This window comes from Maniola hyperantus, chromosome 12, assembly GCF_902806685.2.
Source record: "Maniola hyperantus chromosome 12, iAphHyp1.2, whole genome shotgun sequence".
NCBI classification, from domain to species: Eukaryota; Metazoa; Arthropoda; class Insecta; order Lepidoptera; family Nymphalidae; genus Maniola; species Maniola hyperantus.
In genome coordinates, this window is record NC_048547.1 from 12,018,839 (window position 1) to 12,042,704 (window position 23,866).

General features: G+C 36.6%; 2 protein-coding genes, 1 long non-coding RNA gene and 1 pseudogene across 12 annotated transcripts in view; 2 read left to right on the forward strand and 2 right to left on the reverse strand.

Moving 5' to 3' along the window:
- The window catches only part of tmod (tropomodulin), an 84,898-nt gene that overhangs the window by 27,608 nt on the left and 33,424 nt on the right, over positions 1 to 23,866 (forward strand). For 4 of the 10 annotated variants that reach the window (XR_011237406.1, XR_011237407.1, XM_034973697.2 and 1 more), the window contains exon 1: positions 482 to 879. The exons of 1 other annotated variant lie outside the window; for it this stretch is intronic. Coding sequence is in view for 3 of the 9 variants with exons in the window: in XM_034973697.2 (XP_034829588.1) it covers positions 748 to 879 (132 nt within the window). In the remaining 6 variants the exon portion in view is untranslated. Of the gene's footprint in view, positions 1 to 480; positions 880 to 23,866 lie in introns of those variants that run through there. 5 more of the 10 variants (XR_011237404.1, XR_011237405.1, XR_011237408.1 and 2 more) reach the window with 3 other exon arrangements.
- On the reverse strand, positions 19,674 to 22,437 carry LOC117986809 (uncharacterized). Its single transcript, XM_034973715.2, has 2 exons — positions 22,187 to 22,437; positions 19,674 to 21,121 (listed from the first exon to the last, which is right to left on the reverse strand). Exons 1-2 carry the CDS (start codon positions 22,359 to 22,361, stop codon positions 20,451 to 20,453), a joined length of 846 nt encoding a protein of 281 aa, XP_034829606.1. The 5' UTR covers positions 22,362 to 22,437; the 3' UTR covers positions 19,674 to 20,450.
- On the reverse strand, positions 19,674 to 22,698 carry LOC138403055 (uncharacterized). The gene is made up of 2 exons (XR_011237344.1): positions 22,431 to 22,698; positions 19,674 to 20,127 (listed from the first exon to the last, which is right to left on the reverse strand). It is a non-coding gene; the product is annotated as an uncharacterized lncRNA (long non-coding RNA).
- Positions 19,765 to 21,824, forward strand: LOC117986806 (uncharacterized; annotated as a pseudogene).

The following is a 23,866-nucleotide window of genomic DNA, read 5'->3' on the forward strand; positions in this document are numbered from 1 at the left end:
TTTATCGCGGAGTATTAGGAGAGCCGCGTATTTATATTAAGTGGAGAGAAGCTGTCGACTCCTACGCCGACGCCGCTTTTGGACGGCCACATACAAGATGTGACCCAAGAGTTTAAGGCAAATTATAAAGAAATAAAATAAAACCATGATCTATCCTAACATCACCCAATTAACAATTTGATACGTAGAAATGCTAATACTATAGCTTTAGGGATATGGTAGTTGTCAAAGAATTCGATGATATATTATAGGTGCACACTAAAGTTGACAGTAAGAAGCAATTTCTGTCGCAGTAAACTACGCGTAGATAGGATTCGATAGAGGAGAAACAGTAAAAGCACTTTGGCGTCGGACAGCAATAAAGTATCAATCTGGCTGTATTGTAGAGGCCGCAGCGACACTTCACTCTTTCGGCTAAATCGTCCAACTAATAATAATCGCGCATGTGAAATGTTTTGGCTGGTGCTTTTTGTTCGCCGCGGTTATTTCAGTTTTCCAGTAGGTTTCAGAACAAGATCCACTGTGGCCGTCTCCGCAGTGCTGCCGTATAAAAGTGTAAACCTGATCGATCATTTGCGAATCTCCACCAGAAATGGATGTAAGACACGACGACATAAAGGGACAAAACGAAAACGCATCCAAAAAAATGTATTAATGTTTTAAAAGTGTAGTATTCTGTGTGCTGTGAGTGTGTGAAAATCCTAGCGTATTTGAGTGGAATTAGTGGTTAAAGGATCATTATCTAACATGACGGAATTTTTCGGAGGCTGGAGTGGTGACAACGATGATGCTGACGAGATCGAAGAGTCGGTTGAAACTGTGGAAACAGTTACCAGAACAACCACCACGAGGACGAGGAAAAAATCGATGACTCCAGACGTAAGTCCGAGCTCCCTATAGCTTTGTTTACGCATGAGCCAGGCTACGCGCCCTTGATCGTGACTGGTGCAGGTATATTTTTGCCACAAACGTTTATTTAGCACTGCGCTCTGAATTCCGGTGATAATTTTCAGTCTACCTGGCTTTGATCTCCGGGAATCCTGTATCGCTTCCAACTTCCAAGCGTTCAACATAGAATATTCTAATTTAGGTGGCGGAATTGTCGAGGTGTTTATTTTGAACTAGCTGACCGAGTGGATGTCACGGGCGCCGTCAATGCAAGTGATATAAACCAGTGTCCCGCCAAGGTGAAGGCAAGACGTGGATGTCAACAGCAACTCTTTTATAAATCAACTGACGCACCGTCTCGGCAACTCTAAAAATACAATTTTTCTAATTTAAAATGCTGAGTCTGCTCGTATACAATATTTCTAATTCATGGGTGGTTTCCACCTGTTTCACAAAAGTCTCTTTTAATGTTCTTATAATCAGCACTTAGCGATTGTTTTCTCGGGCTCTTAAAATCTCGTAGAGTGTTTGTTGTGACAGTGACAAGTGAAGAGAATTTAATTTTAAATGACACATAAAGTTGCCTTTGAAAGTTAGTCATGCTAGCTCGTTAGTCGTTAACACAAATGCAATCTTATCCCGCAGTATAATGTGTTTGTTCAAAAGATTTAGCGTCAGCAATAATAATATCTATCATTTTATTTTAACTGCTTAGGTGTTCGAAGCAGATGAGAAAATGACGTCAAGTGACCTTTTCTTCAAAAGTAGAATAGTTATATGTGCTATACATAATATTATTCTTCGTAAGACATTATGTTACAGAAAATTTTAGTACCTACAAACGCATCTTATTATTTTGAATTAATTTCAAAATTCTGAGTGTAAGTTCTGGAATGTTTAAATTATTATCTATCTCTGAGAACTCGGCAGTTTCATCTTAATATGCGTATATTATAATTGTCAAGTTCCACGTAATTTTAATGTTAATGTTTTCACTTAACGCCACATGAAAGTGTCAATGTACCGTGAGACGATCTTTAATGAACGCTGTATATTAAGAAAACAGTTATACACTTAGTTAGTTGGCTTTTAAGATTGTATTTATTTCTCCCCGTGAGAAAAGCAAAAACACACGAATGCGTATAAAATCTCTCATCTATACCTATAGAAAATACGTAGTTATAGTATTTATTACCTTTTCTCTTTTTGCTTAATTCATCGACACCTCTTTCAACTTTAGAGAGTTTCTAATTGCAAAGTCACTTGTTTAATAATAATATGTGAAATTATAGTCAAGCTCATGTCTATCATCAATAGAAACTAAAATAGCTTTATATGACAAAACGTGATTATGCATATCGTGAGATTTTACAATCGTGACAAGATTAGCATTGATTTTAACAACAATAATGCCTTCATTTTGTTATTTGTATTCGTATTCGTGCGGTGATCGTCCATTGTATGCCATAGTCACGTTGGTGCGTTTAATTATTATAGCTATTTATACCTTACCTTATTTCAAAGTCGATAGAATCTCTACTGTGTTTCTACTGACCGTGTTGTTTTAGAAAAGTTTAAGGAGGTGATGAAAGTTGAAAGTTAATGTGATTAATGTTTATTCTTCTGCGTTACCTGATTATGGAAAACTGCTAGCTTGGTTAGTATTGGATTCAAAGGTACCCACCTTCTGTCACCTTTTTCAGTCTTAATGTATGATTCCGAACCACGCTGCACGCAGCAGCGCTGCCGCAGCAGTGCTGTCACCAGCTGTCACAATCCTGTCGCGGCACTACTGGTCCCCATACAATCTCTATAAGCTTACCTATATGACATTACATTCTGAGCTAGGCAGCAATGTCGCGGCAGTAATGTAGGGGAACATTGCTGCCAAGCTCGGAATGTAATGTCATATAAGCATAATATAGAGATTGTATGGGGACCAGTAGTGCCGCGACAGGACTGTGACAGCTGGTGACAGCACTGCTGCGTGCAGCGTGGTTCGGAATCATACCTTTACGCTGCAATTATTGGTACGTATTCACCACTCTAGAACCTGACTGCCCCAGCTGCAGTGTGTGCATGAGGTTTGAAGCAAGGGTAGGAAGCTCTACATATTTACTGGCGTCATATTAGCCATTGCTGAGAGTTGTGACCCCTATCACATGACTAATGCTAGGATTTTTTTTGGGATAATAATGTGGTTGGTTCCCAGATCCTTCCGCATTTTTTACTGAAAGGTCAAGGTAATGCAAAACATCACATAGGTATGAGGGACAGAGACAATGCTCTACGAAGCCGAATTCTCTTTCTAAAAGTCGATGTACAATAATTTCCTACCGGCTACTGTACTTACTAAGTTATAAGTAAAGCTGTGTATTTTAAGTGCAAAATGTTTATGATGATCTGCAGACTCGTTAAAAACTAAATTACTGGAAAATACCTAAATGGTCTTTTGTTTGTATTGAACAATGCTCACGCCTTGAGTTTAAAGAAAGGAATTGCTTGAGAGCAACTTGCATATACATATAAGCTTTATTGTCCATTCAATCTTTGTTTTCAACGTCTTGTGTGTTCCGACTTCGTATGAGCCTTGGCGATTTACCTAATACATTGTTATTTTATGTCATCATCATCATCATCATGATTAACCAATACCGGCCCACTACTGAGCACGGGTCTCCTCTCAGAATGAGAAGGGTTTAGGCCATAGTCTGCCACGCTGGCCCAATGCGGATTGGCAGACTTCACACACCTTTGAGAACTCTCAGGCATGCAGATTTCCTCACGATGTTTTCCTTCACCGTTAAAGCAAGTAACATTTGTTTTGAAAAGTTAGTGGTGCGTGCCCGGGATCGAACCCCCGACCTCCCGAAAAGAAGGCGGACGTCTTATCCACTAAGCTATCACTGCTGTTATATCTAAATCAATACACTATCTATCTATATTTTTAATCCTCTTCTTAGTTTAGATCTTAATCTATTGTTTTTGTATTCGGATTTTGTATAGTTGAAACCTGTTTTGTGTGCCTTTAAAATAAAAAACAATACACAATATTTTTCGAAATTCCAATAATTTACTAAACACATCCATCGATGTACCTAGTTCCAAGAATAATTAATGGTAAAAGGTAACAAAGGAAGTAACAAAGTGTTGCCACAATAGCGTCTTCCGCTCTGCTAATAGAACGACGAGCAAACAACTGAAACATGCCCACTGAACAGAGCCTTTCGATTCGGTTATTACTTAATACGAGAAATTGTTAACAAAAGAATGCAGACAACAACAGGACAGCTACTAGCTAACCCGCCCCACCCCGTTTTAAAATTTCCGGGATAGAAAATTCCGGGGAATCAGATAAAACTGGTTTTCCGTTATCCGGAAAAAGCCTGTTAATCAATTACATCGCTTTTCGCAGTATTATCGATTAACAACAGTGTTCACTCTATACATCGGCATTACTAATCGATTCATCACATCAGTTCTATGGTGCACGCTAGTTCCATTTATGTAATGAAATGTATTTAGGTATAAATGTTTACAAAATCATCTGCCGTAACGATTTGACCTATGGCTCAACAGTGCAGTTTTTCTTTCAAACAAGTAGGGCGTCCGATATTCACTAGCGTGACTAATCTTTGGACAGAATTTGATAAACATGTTAATGGGCATAGAATTATAAGTACTTACTATTTAGTATCTAAGAATTATTACTTCCTAAATCCATGGTATGGTAAGCTGTGATAGCCTAGGCCCTAGAGGACGTCCGCCTCCTAATTGGAGGTCAGGGGCTCGTTCCCGGACATGCACCTCTAAGTTTTCGGAGTTATGTGTGTGGAAACCTGCATGCCTGAGAGTTCTCCATAATGTTCTCAAAGGTGTGTGAAGTCTACCAATCCGCACATGGCCAGCGTGGTAGACTATGGCCAAAACCCTTCTCACTCTGAGAAGAGACCCGTGCTCTGTAGTGAGCCGGTGATGGGTTGATCATGATGATGATGATGGGTGTATTAATTAAGTGAATGAGTTTAGAGATTTTATTTTATTTGTATGGTCACCCCTTTGACTTCAGAATAGGTACCTACTGATTCAGCCTTATCTATTTCTGTTTTTTGTAGGCTCGCCGTTTTTTGTTGGTTTTTATACAAATCTTGGCATAATTTGCAAACAGCGCGTACACGTTGCTCGTCACTTGCCGAACGAATGTGGCGGTCTTCCAATGTATCGTCATCATCATCACCTTAATTCATTACCGGTCTACTACTGAGCAGAATCTCTTCTCAGAATGAGAAGGGTTCAGACTTTAGGCCATAGTAATCCACGACGCTGGCCAAGTGCGGATTGGCAGACTTCATACCTACATCTTTGAGAACAACATAGCGAACTCTCAGGCATGCAGGTATCACGTATCCTCTAGGCTTTCCTTCACCGTTATAGTAAGTGAACACACACATAAGATCACCCAGACGTCATAAACAAATTAAAAAACGACTGCCATGCGAAAAAACTAACTGAAAGCAAAGATAATATATTAAACAACTGAAAGTGAAAAAATCACATGTTAAAATGGCGCCAGTCAGATGTTTTATTAGCAATATATCGTAAACTTTTACAAAATTATAGGATTTATTTTTTCGTGTTTTTTTTGTGTGGTAAGTATCATATCAGAAATCATCACTATCACCTGTTTTCGTTTTTGACAGCGTTCTGGTTACAGCCTGTATACTTAATACGATTATAGAAACCTATTTATCCACTGTGTTCTAATTTCTAAAACAAAGTTTGATGTGGAAAGGCGTGTAAACAAGGCGGTATGATTTATTGAATTCGCTTGTTCCACTTTGCGCTACAGTGTAACATTTCCTTGGACAATGTAGAACAAAACAACTAGTTTTGAATGTGCATTTTGCCTTTAGTCATCGTTCGTGTAGGTTGCCAAAATATTTAGAAATTATCATAGTGAAAAAAATTATAAAGATATGAATAATTACAAAACTAGTCAAGTGCGAGTCGGATTTGTACACGAAGGGCTTTGTACCATTGTGATATAACACAGTGTACTTTTAATTTTATTATTTACTAGATGTTGCCCGCGACTTCGTCCGCGTGGATTTAGTTTTTTTTTAATCCCGTGAGAACTCTTTAATTTTCCAGGATAAAAATTAGCCTATGTCCTTCCTCAGGATGTAAGCTAACTCTTTACCGAATTTCATCAAAATCGGTGCATGAAATTCCTCAACATCAAAATGGCGGATTTTATCTGCGGGCTGAAAAAGGCTGTGGAAACTGCAGTCGGGATTTTCGAAAATTTTTAATGACTTTCCACTTCAATTAGTGCTAAAAAACGACAAAAACATAATGAAACTGTCATAAATCTGCATACTTATTACAAAATGACAAAATACTCATAGCGGACTTCATGGCAACTAAACTAACATTCTACAACTTTGATCCGTAATAATTACTCAAAACAACATATTTTGAAATGTTCTAGTACTGTTTTTGACTGACGATACCTACCTATAACAAAATGTAACAAAAACTGTGAAAGTTTTCACTCGTCATCACTCCAGCAGCCACCGGGGTCGACGCACCGGCGCCCCCAAACGCTAATGTTTATATTTGTGGAAACGCTAGAAATACCCCGGACATAAGGCATTCCACCATTAGCAGTTGGTACTCGCTAACCCACTTGCGCGATTGTCTGCCATTCGTCTGAGTTCCGCAAGTTCAAAGGTGCCGGCTTACACCAATATCGCATGTGCAACTTGCAAATATATTTTTTTCTGCATAGAATATATCAATCAGTAGAGGGGTGGGTGGCCTAACAACATCAATGTTTTTCTGACTCCCCCGATACCATATTATCCGTATAAGATCATAGATACTTACATTCAATCAGCAAGGAGCAGATCAATTTTATTGCTAGATTTTTTTCAGGATCTTCCATTACTTACACAATTTTTCACAAATATCCGTGTTTTCTTTATCAATCCTTTCCAAAACTTGGTTACCTACACATTTTTACATGAACACTAAGATAATGTTGGGCACTTTTACGAGTAAAACATTGTAGTTCTTTTCACCATCTTTGAAGAGTCACTTTTAATGCATTGTCGTAAATATCATCATCATCAATCGAAAGACTAGGTACTGGACGTAGGTCTCTTGAAGGGACTTTCACACGCCACGGTCTCGCGCCGCCTGAATCCAGTGACTCCCTGCGACTCGCCGCGTCGTAAATATCTTAACTGTATATAAGAAACAATTGGAAGATCTTCTAATTCTCAATCCTTTATGCATAAAAGCTCAGCTTCAACTCAGCTTATAGCATTCAGTGGTGTTGCAATTTCATAAGCTTTGTAATGTCTCTGTACATGATCTTACAAAACAAACGGTTACCATCTAACTCTTTACGCCAAATATTTTCTACTAACTCTCAACTAAGGACTATAACTGTCTGCAAGAGCATGTTTCGTAGTTCCCTCTGCACGATCGTTAACACGGCAATTTTAGCACACTATCCTTCACGCAATTCTGACGTCTTTCAGTGCGTGTTACGGCTTATTTTTGTATGAATGAAATTGTATTTTGGTTGTACATCAAACAGTTTCCACAACCCTCGATGACAGGCGATGAATGTGCTAATTGCTTGCGACAACCGAACTAAACACAATGTGCATGTGAGCCAAAATATTGGATTTTATGATTTATGTACGCCTTTGCGTTTTGAGAAATGGTAATTCATATTCGTCTCTTCTTTAAGGTCGAAACCTTACAATGAAAATTTTGGACCTGATGTCTACGTGTGTTTCCGTTGAATGATTGAGTATTTAAATGAATGATATAATATTATACGTACTACTGACTTTTGAAGTGTTTAGTAGATGGATGATAGATTTAAAGACGATTTCAATGGTGATACTAAAACTCTGAATCAGTTTTGGTATCACCAAAGCTGAAATACAGGCAACAAATTTATATCAGCAAAGTTTTTACACTTTTTTTGAGATTGAATGAATAAACCTGACTGGCAAACAAGCAAGAATGTGGACATTGGCCAAAAATATAGAACTAGGATGTACTGCGCAAAGGTAATAAATAAATTGCCTAGACGATATCCAAGCAATAACAGTTCAATAGCATTAACAGTTACTGCGAGAAAAACAATGGCTGCATCATCAAAATATCTGGATGATAATACAAAAGAAGCTTTAAAATTCAAGGATTAAAGTCGAGAATCTGTTGGCCGATTAAAATTTAGTTTCGACTTTGTTAAACCTCCCGCAATCGCATCTAAAATAGATCGCCCCGCTCCGTCCCGTGAGATAGGTACATTTTTGGAAATCAAATAAAACCGACGGCTATAAATAGAGCAAAATAAAACAAGGTTGTGTGAAAATAGAAAAGGCGGGGATTGAACGAAATGATTCATTTTCGGAAAGGTCATCTTTACGTTTTGTTTATCATCATCATAGTAATAAAAGAGAGTGGTCGAGTGTGTGACGTCATCGAAGCTTGTAATGAGCGTGTAACAAACACTGATTCTAACTATGATTGTCTGTAGTTGCGCTAAATCTATATTCCATCTAATACGCGTTCAGTTTGCAACACCTTGTTTGTTCAAACCAAATCAATTTATTTTTTGCAAGTTTTGCAAAAGGTGTTACAAATCAGGGTGTTTGCTTGGGTTTAGACTTACAATAATGATGTTAATAATCAAATTAATCTTAAATAAAATATTTCTAAAATCGAATGATTTTTCTTCTTTATTTTCTTATCAATTTGTTTTGCTTTGCATTAATTTATTGTTAAATATACCTACTGTTTTTTCTGTAAGACCATCTATTTATTTTTTCAAATATGTAGATTCCAGTCTTTTCTTAAAGTTATTACTTATGATCTTCTGAAAAATTTGATCTTCCCTCTCTTCATTGCTGCGTCTTGCTTTTAGGTAAATGTTTGCACTTAAACTTTATCTCGTAAAAATTTTGCATGCCAAGGGCTTTGGACTATTTTCACATCCATAAACACATTCATATAGGTAGATCTGATATTAATATAAGGCGCATTTCAGTACACTTTTGAAAATTGTTAATTTAGATTTAAACCGGTTGTGATGACGCCGCAGCGCGTCAAACTGTATGAATCAGTTGATTCAATGCAAATAATCCGTTGGTAGGTACCTCTTAAAGCCACTGGTAATTTTATGAGTACGATGATTATAAAGTTTTCATTCTTGACGTAAATATAAAGGAAACAACCAAAATGATTTGTAAAAACACTACACAAGAAATTCACGCTTATCGCGCTGATTTATTTGGTTTTTACTTACTCCATAAAAAGTTTAAATTATTATACCTAGTGATAAAATCAGTTTTACAAACAAGCTTTGAGTAAATATTGTAAGATGTTTTAAAAACTCTGGTTGTTCTGACAAGATGCAAAAGTCGGATTGCAAAAATTAACGACACATTCACAGGATCGAGGTAGATGGAGAAATAGACTTGAGTAGGCCCCAGGTCTGTAGCACCAGTAGATGATGATAATTAAAACCAGAGAGTATACTGAATCGAAGAAAGTGAGTAACTTGATAGAGGATTATCAAGCCAGGAATACAAGGTAAGAAACCAGGAAGCCGAATGGAGCCACAGCTGCCTACTCATTCGCTGACTCAATGTCTATCACTGAATGATAGCCACCGAGCTCATTTCACATTTATTTTTGACACATTGAAGGTTTCTACGAAAAATTATTTTGATATCACCCAGTGAAGCAGCAATGTAGAACCAACCAATGTCACAGCCGTGGACTGTAGAAAGAAACGTGCTATGTCGTCTTAGGTGGAGCTTTCACTGGTTGAGAATTGGGACGATAACAATGACGAATACTTGGATGTTGGTAACCAAGATTGCGGAACTGTTCTATTTCTTGTATTATTCAGTAATTTGGGGTCCATTCGTGGAAATTTACTTCTGTCTGTAGAGTTTGCCAACGATTGCCAAATCGTTACAATTAATTTCTAATTTTATGATTATAATAAAGTTGCTTTAACTGCGGAAGTCTGAGAGCGATCGTAAAATATTGAAAACAGTACCGTACTACGTAGTTCCTACCATGTAGTGGTTTGTTGACGAGGTTTGGCCCACGTTCAGTAAAGTTTCCACTTCAAGTACCGAAGTAGTTACCTACGATTAATAAAATTACACTCTAAAATGGACCATTTTGAAATAGACGACCATCGATATTATTTGGTAGAGTTAATATAAAACGATACGTTATGAGAGTTACAGTGCGACAAGCTCTCTTGGCACTTGAATAACATTGACAGGGGGGCGCTGTTGGAGAACAAAGGCTTAGAATATTCCTTATATTCAAATAAGAACAAAGGGGACACTTGACGGCGACGTTAGTTTAGATCTTCGTCATGCGCCAAGATAGCCTTGTCGCACTGCACGTTAATTTGCCAATTGATCTGTCAAAGTTGTATCATCATCATCATCGTCAACCGATAGACGTCCACTGCTAAACATAGGTCTTTTATAGGGATTTCCACACGCCACAGTCTTGCATCATGGTGTTGCGCAGTTTGTATCCAGCTGCAGCGGCTCTCTGCGACCCATTTGACGTTGTCTGTCCATCAACTGGGGTATCTGCTAACACTGCGCTTTTCAGGTCACCTGCATCCTAGCAGCTTGGGTCTAGCAGCACACGAGTAGATATCTGTGCTAGCAGGTTGGGTGACATAGTTGTTACCTAACCTGCTAGTTTTACGAACTATGTGCTCTGGCAATGGCCACTTCAGCTTTGCAACCCATTGTGGCTACTCTGGTTCTCGTCTCCACGGACCTCCTCATTTCCGATTTGAGTACCTACACAAAAAAACTCCAAGCATAGCTCTCTCCATCACCCGCTGAGTGATTCTGAGGTTTTGATGATGATGAAGCCCATATAGTCAGCGACCACGTTTTTAATATGCTTAATCATGACGTTTGCCCATTTTACCGAAACGTTCATGATCTGTGTGTATCATTCATTATAACTTAAAAACTATTTCGTCATAATATTAACATTGAAATAAATGTATCATCTATGTCGAGACTCGAGTGTAGGACAGCAAATGAAGATTATTTCAAGGCTACTTCATGGCTATTTCACATAAATTGTACGAGTAAATAAATACATTTTTCTTCTAATTTTTACAGTCACATAAGATAAACTACACCAATTTATTTTTACGTCATCCGTGAAAAGCGTCCAAATCATAATAGGATATTTTATTGCCTGCTGATGATTACTTATCAGCGCTTTATCATATCTGTCAGTTTCTAGTATTCCGCCAAAATGGTTCCAACTTTCTTTGAAGTCGCATTATACGATTTGAATTACCTCCTATGTAATATGTATACCTAGACCTACATTCGGGTAGGAAATGAGTCAAAATATTTATTATTGTGCCCAGTGGGTGGACTCGACCTTGGTAGCGATCGCGGCCGGCTCGGAATGTCCACTTTATTAGTTTCTTTAACCATCATCCATTGTGATGGATTTATTTCAAACTTTGTACCTATTTGCAACGAAATCAAACAAGCTTGAACACTTCTGTGAAATTTTCTTTGTTTCAATAAATACTTAATATTATTTTAGAAATTAAAGTAAGAGCTGTGTCGACAAACACAGCAAGATTAAATTTTATTGCATAACTAGCTGAAAAATCACGTCGATTTGCGAGTTGCGACATGATTGAAGGGCAAACCAACAAACACTTTTTAGTTATGCCGCACATTTTTGCCAGCGGTGTTACGAATTTTCTTTATCTCAGGATCTCTTTGCTCTTTTGTTTATTAGGCACTTCCCTACATTTAAAACATAGATTTTAAAGACGGAAATATTTCAATTTTTCAATTATTTTAACAGCTTTCAGGTTTTTTAGGGTGCGTACCGGTGGGTGCCAACCGGGTTGACTGGTTTTTAAATTATTTTACAGTACTATTTTAGTAAAATATAAAAACTCGAACACCGCTCGAATGCTTGGTGAATATTCCATAGGAAAAATCTACATAGTTATGTATCTAAATCTAAACATTGAATCATAGTTTGCCTAAACAATAAAAAACATTGTTGCAAAGTAAACAGTGATTTCAGATTTATTATTGAGACGTTATTGAGAATATATTTAAATTTTCTATTTAGAGGCACCATTAAACTTTGAGGTAGGTCCAACATTATTATTATAACAAAGTTGAGAGCTATTAACATTAACCCTCTAACAAATAAACCTGGAATAGCGGTGGAATAGTTATACTGTTTTGTCTTTTTCCTTCAAATGTCAAATTACTGATGACAGAGAAAGACAAAACAGAGTATAACTATTCCACCGCTATTCCAGGTTTATTTGTTAGAGGGTAAGAGGACTTTATTCTGATAAATTAATATCTGTGTTTGTGGCTTTCCAGATTTATTTGAAAAAAATTCTTTACGACGTATACCTACCTATCTATCTATGTGAAGCTATGATAGCCTAGTGGTTAGGACGTCCGCCTTCTAATCGGAGGTCAGGGGGTCAATCCCGGGCACGCACCTCTAACTTTTCGGAGTTATGTGGGTTTTAAGTAATTAAATATCCCTTGCTTTAACGGTGAAGGAAAACATCGTGAGGAAACCTGCATGCCTGAGAGTTTTCCATAATGTTCTCAAAGGTGTGTGAAGTCTACCAATCTGCACATGGCCAGCGTGGTAGACTATGGCCAAAACCCCTCTCAGAGAGGGAGACCCGTGCTCTGTAATGAGCCGGTAATGGGTTGATCATGATTTATCTATCTATTGGGTCAATTTGGAACCAAGTGTAGGCAACACAGAAAACCTGCCATCTGTCACCCGTGAGTGGAGGTGTGACAGTGGTAGCGGCGTCGGACGGACGCAGCGAGAGAAAAAGATGGACGAGATAAAAGTAATTAAGCGAGATATAAGTACTAGGTGATTAATTAAGCTAGATATAAACTAAGTGGATGTTACAAGTGTACCTGAATATAAGACTGTGGACATCGGAACTGCGTTTGATTCATATTAGGGTCATCCCAAGACTAATAAACCCGGATTGGAGGTTAAGTTGTTTATATCAGAAGATTGGATGTGATTCATGCCCAAAAATGCGGGTCTATCCTGGAAGATGTTAAAAGTGCCTGTACAAGACGCATAGCAACATATTTATTAGGTACTTATATCGGAAATTATATGAAGAAACCTACCTGAACGAATAACAAAGTGAATATGAAATATATACAAACTGCAATGGTGCTACACTATTACTTTGGGAGTACTTGAGTAGACCTGTGTCGAGTTGGAGGACTTGTCTCCAACGCAACTACTCAAGAGATTGGTTTGAGGAAAGCACCTTGCACTGTCTGGAACAAGCAGAAGTACGTAGGTCGATGGGTCCAATGCATCCATTGGTTGTATTGAAAGCGGTGAATCTGTGTACTTACCTTCTTACAGTGGATGTTCATTAAAGCATGGGTGAATATTAAGAGTGCCTAATGTTAGATTACTGCATCAAAATACCTAAGTAGGTATTTGATAAGTTACAATATTACCAATTGATACTTTTAGAACAGAGTAAGTGAAGGCTATAATTATTAATAGTAAGTAGATATCAGCATTATGACTTATTTGAGAGTTCAAAGTAAGGGATTATAGTTTTGTTCTGACCGCTTTAATGGATTATTATGTAGGGACATACCTAGCCCAAGATTTGATCTATGAAGTTATAAGTAGTATTAGTATTAATTTCAAGACTGGATGCAACGCACCGTAGTACTAACACCTTGTATTTTAAAATCGAAATAAGGTAATAAGTGATATGAAATACTTTAAACCAAATAGGCACCTACCTATATTAAAGTAGAATCAAGAAAACAATTAGATTATTATGTAGGTAAGTACTTGATACATGAGCTAGTGTAGAAATATAAAAAATAGAGTTTATTTGCTAGAATGTGGTACAATTTGGTCTTAAATCTGTTTTGATCTAACACATTCAACCAATAACTGAGTGTGCAAATTATTACCTATAGTACATTATCATAGCATAATAAAATGTGAAAATTTAGAATGAATATCTACTTAACTTTATCTATCTAGGAAGTAATGTTAACAATATAATTTTATTCAAGTCTTAATTTAAATCATTCAACAATCATTTTAAAAAAAGAAATATGTACATGTGCTTTAGTTAAAAATAGAAATAATAATCTTACAATAACAACGGTCATATCTACATCAATGGGTCAATCAATGGTTTTAGTGCAAAATTTGGGTTATATACAGGGGTCTGATATAATCAAGTAGGTATGTACTTGATACTGGTGTCACTTAAATGAAATATTTCCGAGATTATTCAACTGTTACCATTTTTTTCATGTTTTGACAACTTTTCTGATGATGTCCACGACCCTGTGACCCCGACTTGACGATGAGGTCGACGAATGTGAGATGAACAAGTGGTTTTGGCCTGCATCTGTGGTGGAGAAGTGCACATAACCTTCAAGTTGTGATTGGAAGCAGTCATGTACCTGCATGGATCGGATAAGAACACAGTAACTCTTGGTGTGAGGCCTGTTGTAATGATACAAAAGAAAAAAAAGCCATCCCGGCCTGCCTCATTATGATGGAGGCTGTAACCTCAAGGTATTGTTATGTAATACAGTAATAAGAAGGTAAGAAACATCTGAATACTACTATGGTTAATTGAGGCAAATCTAGTTTACCTAGTAACTAAAATAAAGTCTTAAAACTTTGAATTGAATAGTCTCAATATGAGTAGTTATTCTTCTTTAATTAAATAATTACATACTTAACTATACACATAGTAATATTTTAGTACAATTTAAGGATATAATGCCTGAAATATGTGTCAGGTGCATGTGTTTTCATTACCTACCATTTAATGTAAGATTTTTGGATTTGGGTCTATGGTAGGCATGGTATGGTTGTGAGAATGATAGACAGTGATAGGGAGACTAATAGAGTCGATTGCCAGATGCACCCATTGAATACCTATCTACCGACTGAATAGTCTGTATTATGTACTGACAGACATAGATCAACCCGCAGGCCCTGCATAATCAAATATGATTTGAGTTCTCTACTAAGCTACTACTGGACATAAAGAAAAGATTTTGGAAAATTAGACCTGGGGTGGATCAGCTAATAAATAATTAATTGGTCCACTAGATAAAGTAGGTAACATTGAACCTATTTTGAATCTGTAGGTTTACTTATTCGACCAAATTAGAGTTATTAGATTACTTTGAATACCTAGTAAGTATAGGGTATGAAATATCAGGTTTGAATTAATCTAACTATGTACATACCAGAAACAGAAAGACATACAACACTCATGCTCACGAAAGTAGCCATGTGGATGTTGGAATTTTATTTGATTCTTATACCAATAAAATTTATATTAAGTGCTAGTATGTACTTTTGTTCCGTTTGCTCACCCTTGTGGAAATTATAAATTACATTTGCTGCAACCACCATTTAAGGAGAGGTGAGGTTATGAAAGGAAAATGAATTGAATCATTATTATATTAACCTAAAGTGAATTTAACTGATCAGATCAGATGAAAATAAATAAATGGACTTGAATTAAAATATTTATTTATCAGCATAACAGTGGTTCTTTCAAATGTTCTTAGAGTTTTATAATTAAAAAAGGTAAAATTATGTGAGCTATCACATTCATATAAAGTCACTAGTAGCTGACATCCTCTTATACTAATAGATGACATGCATTCGTGATTTTTAGAATTTGGAAAATAAAAATAATAATAAAATAAAAACACGTTTCCACTTCTCATGCTCGTAAGGTTCTATTTTACGCAGGCTATAAGAGGACTAAAGTGCGTTTCATGCTGTTATACACAAGGTATTTAGAGGTAAACAACAGTCTCTCTGAATGACATATGGATGAGAAAGAATTTATGTAATTTCTATGGTGCCAGTGAACTTTTGCACTTGTATTGAGGTTGCGACCTATACCTACCTACAAACTCATTACAGCACCCTCATTTAATCCCTACTCTTTTCGGTCAATCTATAGATATGTACTTATAGTGATATTATATTGTTACATTTCCTCGCAATCGAAGTGAAAATCAGTGTTTATAACTCGGCTCAAGTGGCTTGTTTGGTGCCCTTGTTGTACAATCTGCTTTCATAAATCAAAGCCTTTAGGTACTTACTACCTCGGAAAAACACACACTGAACAACAGGTTAACTACCAAGTACATCATATTTACTGTTGTTATTATTGGATTGGCTTACCAACTTAATAGATGATACTATCTGCTGTAATAATAGAAATTAGAAAGAAATACTAAGTTACGAAGTTCAATTTTTATGTACGAGTAAAGGAAACTTTAAAACATGTGTCTCTAATAACAAAAGAGAGTTACGAAGGTGTTATTAAATGAAGCGGCAATGACTGTGGCAATGTTATGTATAACAGGGTCTGGATTGTTGTATTTCTTTATATAGCCTACTAACACATAATTTTATCATATCGTTGTTTCTCGGGTATAAATAATGCACGAATAATTCGATCTCTGACTTAGGTTTAGATCTGAAATAAGAAATGAAATTGTCAGTATACAGAGAAGTGTAAATCTTAACCTTGCAAGCCCCATCGGATAAATAGTGGAGAAACGGATTCCCTACCTTTACTGCCCAAATTTTGACTAGCTATTTGACTTTGGAAAAAGGAGCTTATGAGATGCATATTTTTACTAAATAAATAAATTATTAATATAATTATTATAAACAAAAGACGGATTTGTCTCTTGTGTGTGTGCCCTTAAATTATATTAAAATTTCAAACGAGTTGCACAATTATTATCACCTGCAGACATTACACGTAGGGCGATTGTCTAAAACCTGCATCAATCATTATTGTTCTGATTGGCTGAATTTGTGCGATTCTTGTTGCAACAATGCATTGTGGCCAATAGTGAGCGAGCATTAACCAATCAGAGATGATTGCGATCGTGACATTGTAGCTGTCAAACAACCGCGGTAGAGCCCACGGTGAACTAAAGATGTTTACTACTGTAGATACTCCACAAATAGTTGAGAATATCGATTTGAGTGTTGAAATCAATAGTCTCGATAACTAGTCTTTCAAATCATTAATCAAATTACTGAAAGCCATAAAGCAAATTAAGAAGAAGATTAATCAAATGAGATATTAAGGGAGCAAACACTTAGCGGGTTTGCCATAAACGTTGACACTATAATATTCATTCTATTGACTGTACACAAATAATCACTTCTGGTGGCTGTCTTGGGGAAGCTAATAAAAAAAATGGTGTTTAATATTGTTATGATATAACGTGTCATTGTTATGAATGTGATTATTATTTTTAGACTCTAAACGAACTGACAACCAGTGAATAAGAGAAAAGGATACCGACTTATGTATGGACTTAGTCCTGGTGCGATAAGCGGTGATCCCTGAGAATATTAGAAACGAATACCGACTTATGTATGGACTTACTCCTGGTGCGATAAGCGGTGATTCCTGAGAATATCTGAAAAGAATACCGACTTATGTATGGACTTATTCCTAGTGTGATAAGCGGTGATTCTTGAGAGTATTTTATGATAACCTAACGAGCAAATAAGAGAGAAGAATACCGACTTATGTATGGACTTATTCCTGGTGTGATAAGCGGTGATTCTTGAGAGTATTTTATGATAACCTAACAAGCAAATAAGGGAAACGAATACCGACTTATGTATGGACTTATTCCTGGTGCGATAAGCGGTGATTCCTGAGAATAGTTGAAAAGAATACCGACTTATGTATGGATTTATTCCTGGTGTGATAAGCGGTGATTCTTGAGAGTATTTTATGATAACCTAACAAGCAAATAAGGGAAACGAATACCGACTTATGTATGGACTTATTCCTGGTGCGATAAGCGGTGATTCCTGAGAATAGTTGAAAAGAATACCGACTTATGTATGGATTTATTCCTGGTGTGATAAGCGGTGATTCCTGAGAATATTTTATGATGAACCAACCGGCAAATGAGAGAAAAGAATACCGACTTATGTATGGACTTATTCCTGGTGAGATAAGCGGTGATTCTTGAGAATAGTTTATGATAAGCCAACAAGCAAATAGGGGAAACGAATACCGACTTATGTATGGACTTATTCCTCGTGTGATAAGCGGTGATTCCTGAGAATATTTTATGATGAACCAAGTGGCAAATGGGAGAAAAGAATACCGACTTATGTATGGACTTATTCCTGGTGTGATAAGCGGTAATTACTGAGAATAGTTTATGTAATATAACTTGTCCCAATTGTGTCAAAGGTTGTCTATTTTATATGTTCCAAATGAGACATATTGTTATTGGAAAATTTAATTCATGTCCCAATTGTGACATACAGCAAGTGGAAATTTTTGATTTTGTAGCAATCGTGCCAAAGGAGGGCAGCATTGACTATAATATAGACCTAAGAATAAGGAATCAAGAATGACAAATGGAAGGTGGCAATACTGACGTAAACAATGGATCGTATTCCGGTGACAAAAGCTGGTCCTAGTAAGAACCAACAAACGAATTGGAAAACGGCTGACGAAGCGTCTGAAAAATGACGAACAATAATAGTCTGGTAAAACCTGATTCGATAATCCCGATGCGAGTGGACGGTGATCTTCAGTATGAACTTCAGCAACTGATCGGGTCGCGATGGTGACAAGAGGGAGTCTAGTTAATTTGATGGAAAACAAGCAGACTAATTCGGGGTCGGCAAGTGGAAAGGGTGTATCCTTTTTATTAATAATAATAGATTTATCTACAGAATAGAGGTACAGAAGTAGATATCATGGTTGGAAATCACTTTACCTGTTCTAGCAGATACTCACTAATGTTCAAGGGTTACTTAAATTCAAATTAAAGTTCTTATAATTGACGTATTCCGTAATGATATATTAATTATGTCTTGCTGAATTCGGTACGTAGTAGCTAGAAGTTGTATAGACCCTTTAAAGTAGATCTAAAATGACATGCTGATTGTAAATGCTAAATATCGGTTCATGTTAATGTACATCTTCACAGTCACTCATTGTATTACGTTGATGTTTGGTGGAAACAGCACAGTAAAGAGCAAATTCTTAAATACTATTTCAAGTAACATCTATTCCAATAGACTATATAAGCAGTTCGCGCACGAAGGCTTGCTTACTTCACTCGCTAGGTATTAATGTATGGATCGCTGATATGTTATTAAAGCGTATAAGTACACCAATGTATCACGAAATAATTTCCTACATCTTTGTCATTCATTTGTTACACACTGACACGAGACAAGCAACGGTGACCGATGCGGCAATTCACGGCTCAGCATGACGCTGGGTTGGTGCAGCGTTTGGTGCTGTTTGTCCTCAATCACCGTGTTCAAGTTAACCATATTATCATAAGAGGACGAGGGTCTCTGGCATCGTTCGTCCTTACGCGCTCAAGAATGTACAAGAATGGAAGTTTCCAGAAATCAGATTTTATTGTATGTTACATCAATTAAGTCTATAGTGCCATGAAGGACTCGTTGCTTGCGAGACAATAAAATGGGGCAACAAAACGCCGTCTGTTGCGCTCTCTATCGCACTTACGGGGCTTATGGTAGACACAGTTAGGCTGTGTCCCCAGTATGCAAACTGTTAGCGGCCGACTGAGTGAGCCGCAAATTTGTGGCGAACTGAAATTCGAGTGAGCTGCAAACTTTTATGAGTTAGCCGCTTATTTAGGTCGACCGACTGAATTTTCACTTTACTATTGTTATACGAAGGGAGTGGTTGTGTTGGTGACGATGGATATTTTTGAAGTAATTGGTATCTTAGAGGCACTGAAAGAGGATAAAGAGAAGCACTGGGTTCACCCTTTAAACAAGAAAAGATTGAGCATTGGACAATTTCATGTTCTTTACCCAGAACTAAGGAAATATCCAGAAAAATTTTACCAGTATTTCAATATGACTTCTCATACATTTGACGAATTGCTGAACTCTATAACCCAGTACATTGCTAAAAATAATATCACAAGAGATACAATAAGTCCCGAAGAACGGCTTACTATAACTTTGAGGTAAGTAAATAATTGACGCTTTTGAATTTTAAAAATTTTAATATTAAAAATCAGCAACGAATGTAATGACAACTTAATATTTTAATTACTAGTGGGGTGGCCGGCGGCTCCGCTCGCGTATAAAATTTTAAGTCCCGCTGCTCCCGATCCTGTAGAAAATATCGGGATAAAAAGTAGCCTACAATATCAATCACTCATGTTCTATTTTACATATCTATGCTATTTTAGGACAATTGGCTGCGTTGTTGGCTCGCTATAGAGGTACAAACAAACAAACCCACAAACATACAGTCACTTTCGCATTTATAATATAAGTATTATTCTAGTTTTTAATTTAACAATCACTTTTCAAATTACAGTCTTATTAAATTGGATTAGGAACTAGCATGGTAACATTGAGTAGGTAACCAGTCATTCGTCATCCTCAATGTGGTCTGAACCACCTCGCAATATTGCTTCTATGTCTTCTACTTCCACTGAAGAACCTGTAGAGCTATGTGATGGACTGTTTCGAGGACTTCGAATGCTGCTACTTCCAACTGGGTTGTAGTTGTTTGAGGTTGAAGGATAGTTTTGCACATTTGGCGTACTGCTTCCACTCGTGTAGCCGTACTGATCTGGGTAGTTATTGGCATTCGTCCACCCAGTTTGCATCAAAGCACCGTCATAATTATTGTGTACATTATATTTAATATTTTTAATAAGTTTCATCACTTCAAACCGAAATTCAAAGTTCTGGGTTGGGGACATTGTCTTCATTTCCGGTAAAATATTTAGTAGAAAGTTCATATCTGGGTCGGATTCTCTATTTTTATCCATCGATTTAAGTAGTGCCTCCTGAAACACAGTCATCTTTTTCTTTTTTTCATCATACATAGTGCTACTGTTGCTAGACGTCTCGGCGCTAATGTTGCTAGATGTCTGGTTGCTAGCTCTAGAAACATTCAAAAACTGCAACATATCCAAGTATGGCGTCTTACGTTTTTTTGGTGCCCCACTTCCGCTTTTGAGTGAGGAATCCTTATTTTTTTCTCTGGTGTAATAGTCGCGCAACCCCTTCCATTTTTTTTGTAGGTCTTTTACTGAAACAAAATTAACCGGTACTTCATATTCTTTCTAGATTCCTGTCAACTGGATTAAGTTACAGAAAAATTGCCCAAGAGTTTCTTGTTGGAAAATCGACAGTATCGAAAATAATAAATGAAACTGCATGCATTATATGGGATCTTTTACAGCCACAGGAAATGCCGGAACCTTCTGAAGAACTGTGGCTAGAAATAGCAAAACGATATTATAAAAAAACAAACTATCCTAATTGTATAGGATCTATCGATGGCAAGCATATCCGTATTCGAAAACCACCAAAAAGTGGATCTAACTATTTTAATTATAAGAAGTTCTTCTCAATTGTTCTGTTAGCCGTAGCAGATGCAAACTGTTCTTTTATAGCTATTGATGTTGGTGCTTGTGGACGAAATGCTGACAGTAATATATTTAAAGAAAGTGCTTTCGGCAAAAAATTGGCTCGTGGGTCTCTGAATATTCCTAACTCTATTAAATTGCCTAATTCAAATGGATTGCCCCAGCCTTTCGTGTTTCTTGGAGATGAGGCATTTGGATTGCAAAAGCATATCTTGAGGCCTTTTCCTAATAAAAGTTTAAATAAGGAAGAGCGAATTTATAATTATCGCCATAGTCGGGCTAGGAGATGCGTGGAATGTGCATTCGGCATTCTAACAAACAAATGGAGAGTTCTGCATACACCGATTGCTACTAATGTGAATACAACCATCGCTATCGTAAAAGCTGTTTGTATTTTACATAATTTTGTCATAGCAAGGGAACAAGTACAATATACACATCTTTCGCGACGTACCTCAACAACTCTTACAAGCACAAGAAGCCAAATGATTACTGTATCAAATTCTGGAAAGACAACAAGAGATAACTTTAAAAACTATTTTCTTTACGAAGGAAAACTACCCTGGCAAGAGAAGTATTTTTAAGGTGTAGCTACAGGACGAAATGGTGTAACGGAGTTTGTAAAGCCGTAAATACTACGTAGTGATTATGATACTTTATTTTATGTAGTGAGTGATGCAAGTATATTGTTGAATAAATAATAATTTTATTAGAATGGAACTTACTTTTTTTTACTTTAGTGCTTTCTTCTAAGTTTTGCCAATCATCGTATAGAATAACAGCGATTTCATTCCAACCGCTCTGCTTTAATACTCTGTTGCTGTATTCTTCACTCGACAAGTTCCATATGCATGGTCTATTTTGTATTTCCGTAATGAACCTTTCCGTATCAAAAGGCATCTTGGATTTTCTGTGGTGTGTGTGCGTAGAGATTAGTTAGATAAGCGATGCAAAAAAACACGTCCGAACACGTCGATAGCTTCTTTCCAACTGTCCGCATGAACAGTTTGAGGCAAACGGACTCACTACGCCCGGCGAACAAGCATATCGCCGTCGCCGACTGCAACCGGTTTTGCTGTGAGTCGGCCACTACGGCGCACGTAACGCTGCAAACTGCGTAAAGTGAGCGCAAAACTAGCAATCTGTGGACACTCCATTTCAAATATATGGAAGGGCGTACTAAACCGGTACGCCGCAAACTCAGTCGGCCGCTAACAGTTTGCCTACTGGGGACACAGCCTTATGCATGCATCTGCCCCTAGTGCAAGGATGATATGGGGCATCACAGGTAACGAGTTTATAATAATACAATAATACCTTGGCTAACATCATTGTGACTTATTTTGTTATATTAATAATAGTATTTGTTGTGCTACAATCGAGATACAGTCAGAGGCAGTCGTCTCAGTTATTTGAAAATATAGGATTACATTTTACACATTGTAGATCTCATAGTGATCTGTACTGTGTGTATCATTATCAATTAGTGGATTCATGTTTCTTTAAATTTCTGGAATAATATGATTATTGGGGTCTCCTTAGAATACATTGTGGTTTGTTTCGATCTTAGTACTTATTAATAATAACAACTACATTTAACCATATTATTTATCTTGACTTCGTAGACATAGGTTCAATATTCAATAACTCAATTTGATCTTTTATTGTTATTCAAGTAGAGTACAAAATATGGTCACATAATATCTGTGCCGACATCTCTGCCTTTCTGGTCTGCAAAATTATTTTACAATCATTATTCATATACTTACCGATATTGCTTAGTATAATACTACATATATGCAATTAAAGATTGGCATATTGTTTTCTTATTATTTGTTTTACGTTACATACTTATATTGTAATATATATATATATATATATATATTTTTTTCAACGGTGTCAATCAGTAGGTACCACTTGAGAATAATTAAATGTCAATTCACGATAGTCAAATTGGTAATGCATGAAACACTACAAAGACATTATAATCAAGGTCAACTCATATCAAATATTCATCAATTGTATGAGAACATTGGATTATAAGATATTCTTTTAATTTATTTTTAAGTTTAAAGAAATTATGAAGTCTACAGAAGTAGTTAGGTTCATTAGTATATTGTAAAACTTTGTGATTAATTTTGTATAAAGTGTTAGTAATGGTCAATGGGATCCAACAACTCTTACCATATCTCTTAAAATGTATATACTAGTGAAAATATTGTAATTTGTGTTGCATTAGAGCATTATGTAGGATTAGAATTCATGTCATTACAGTGGTAAGAAGGAAAGGGCAAACAAACTTACTTTAATTGAAAACTGATAGTGACATTGTTTAAAATCATAGAGTACTTAGCACTCAGAATTCAAGTTGGTGATAATTCACTATCCTTCTTTTCTTTCCTCGT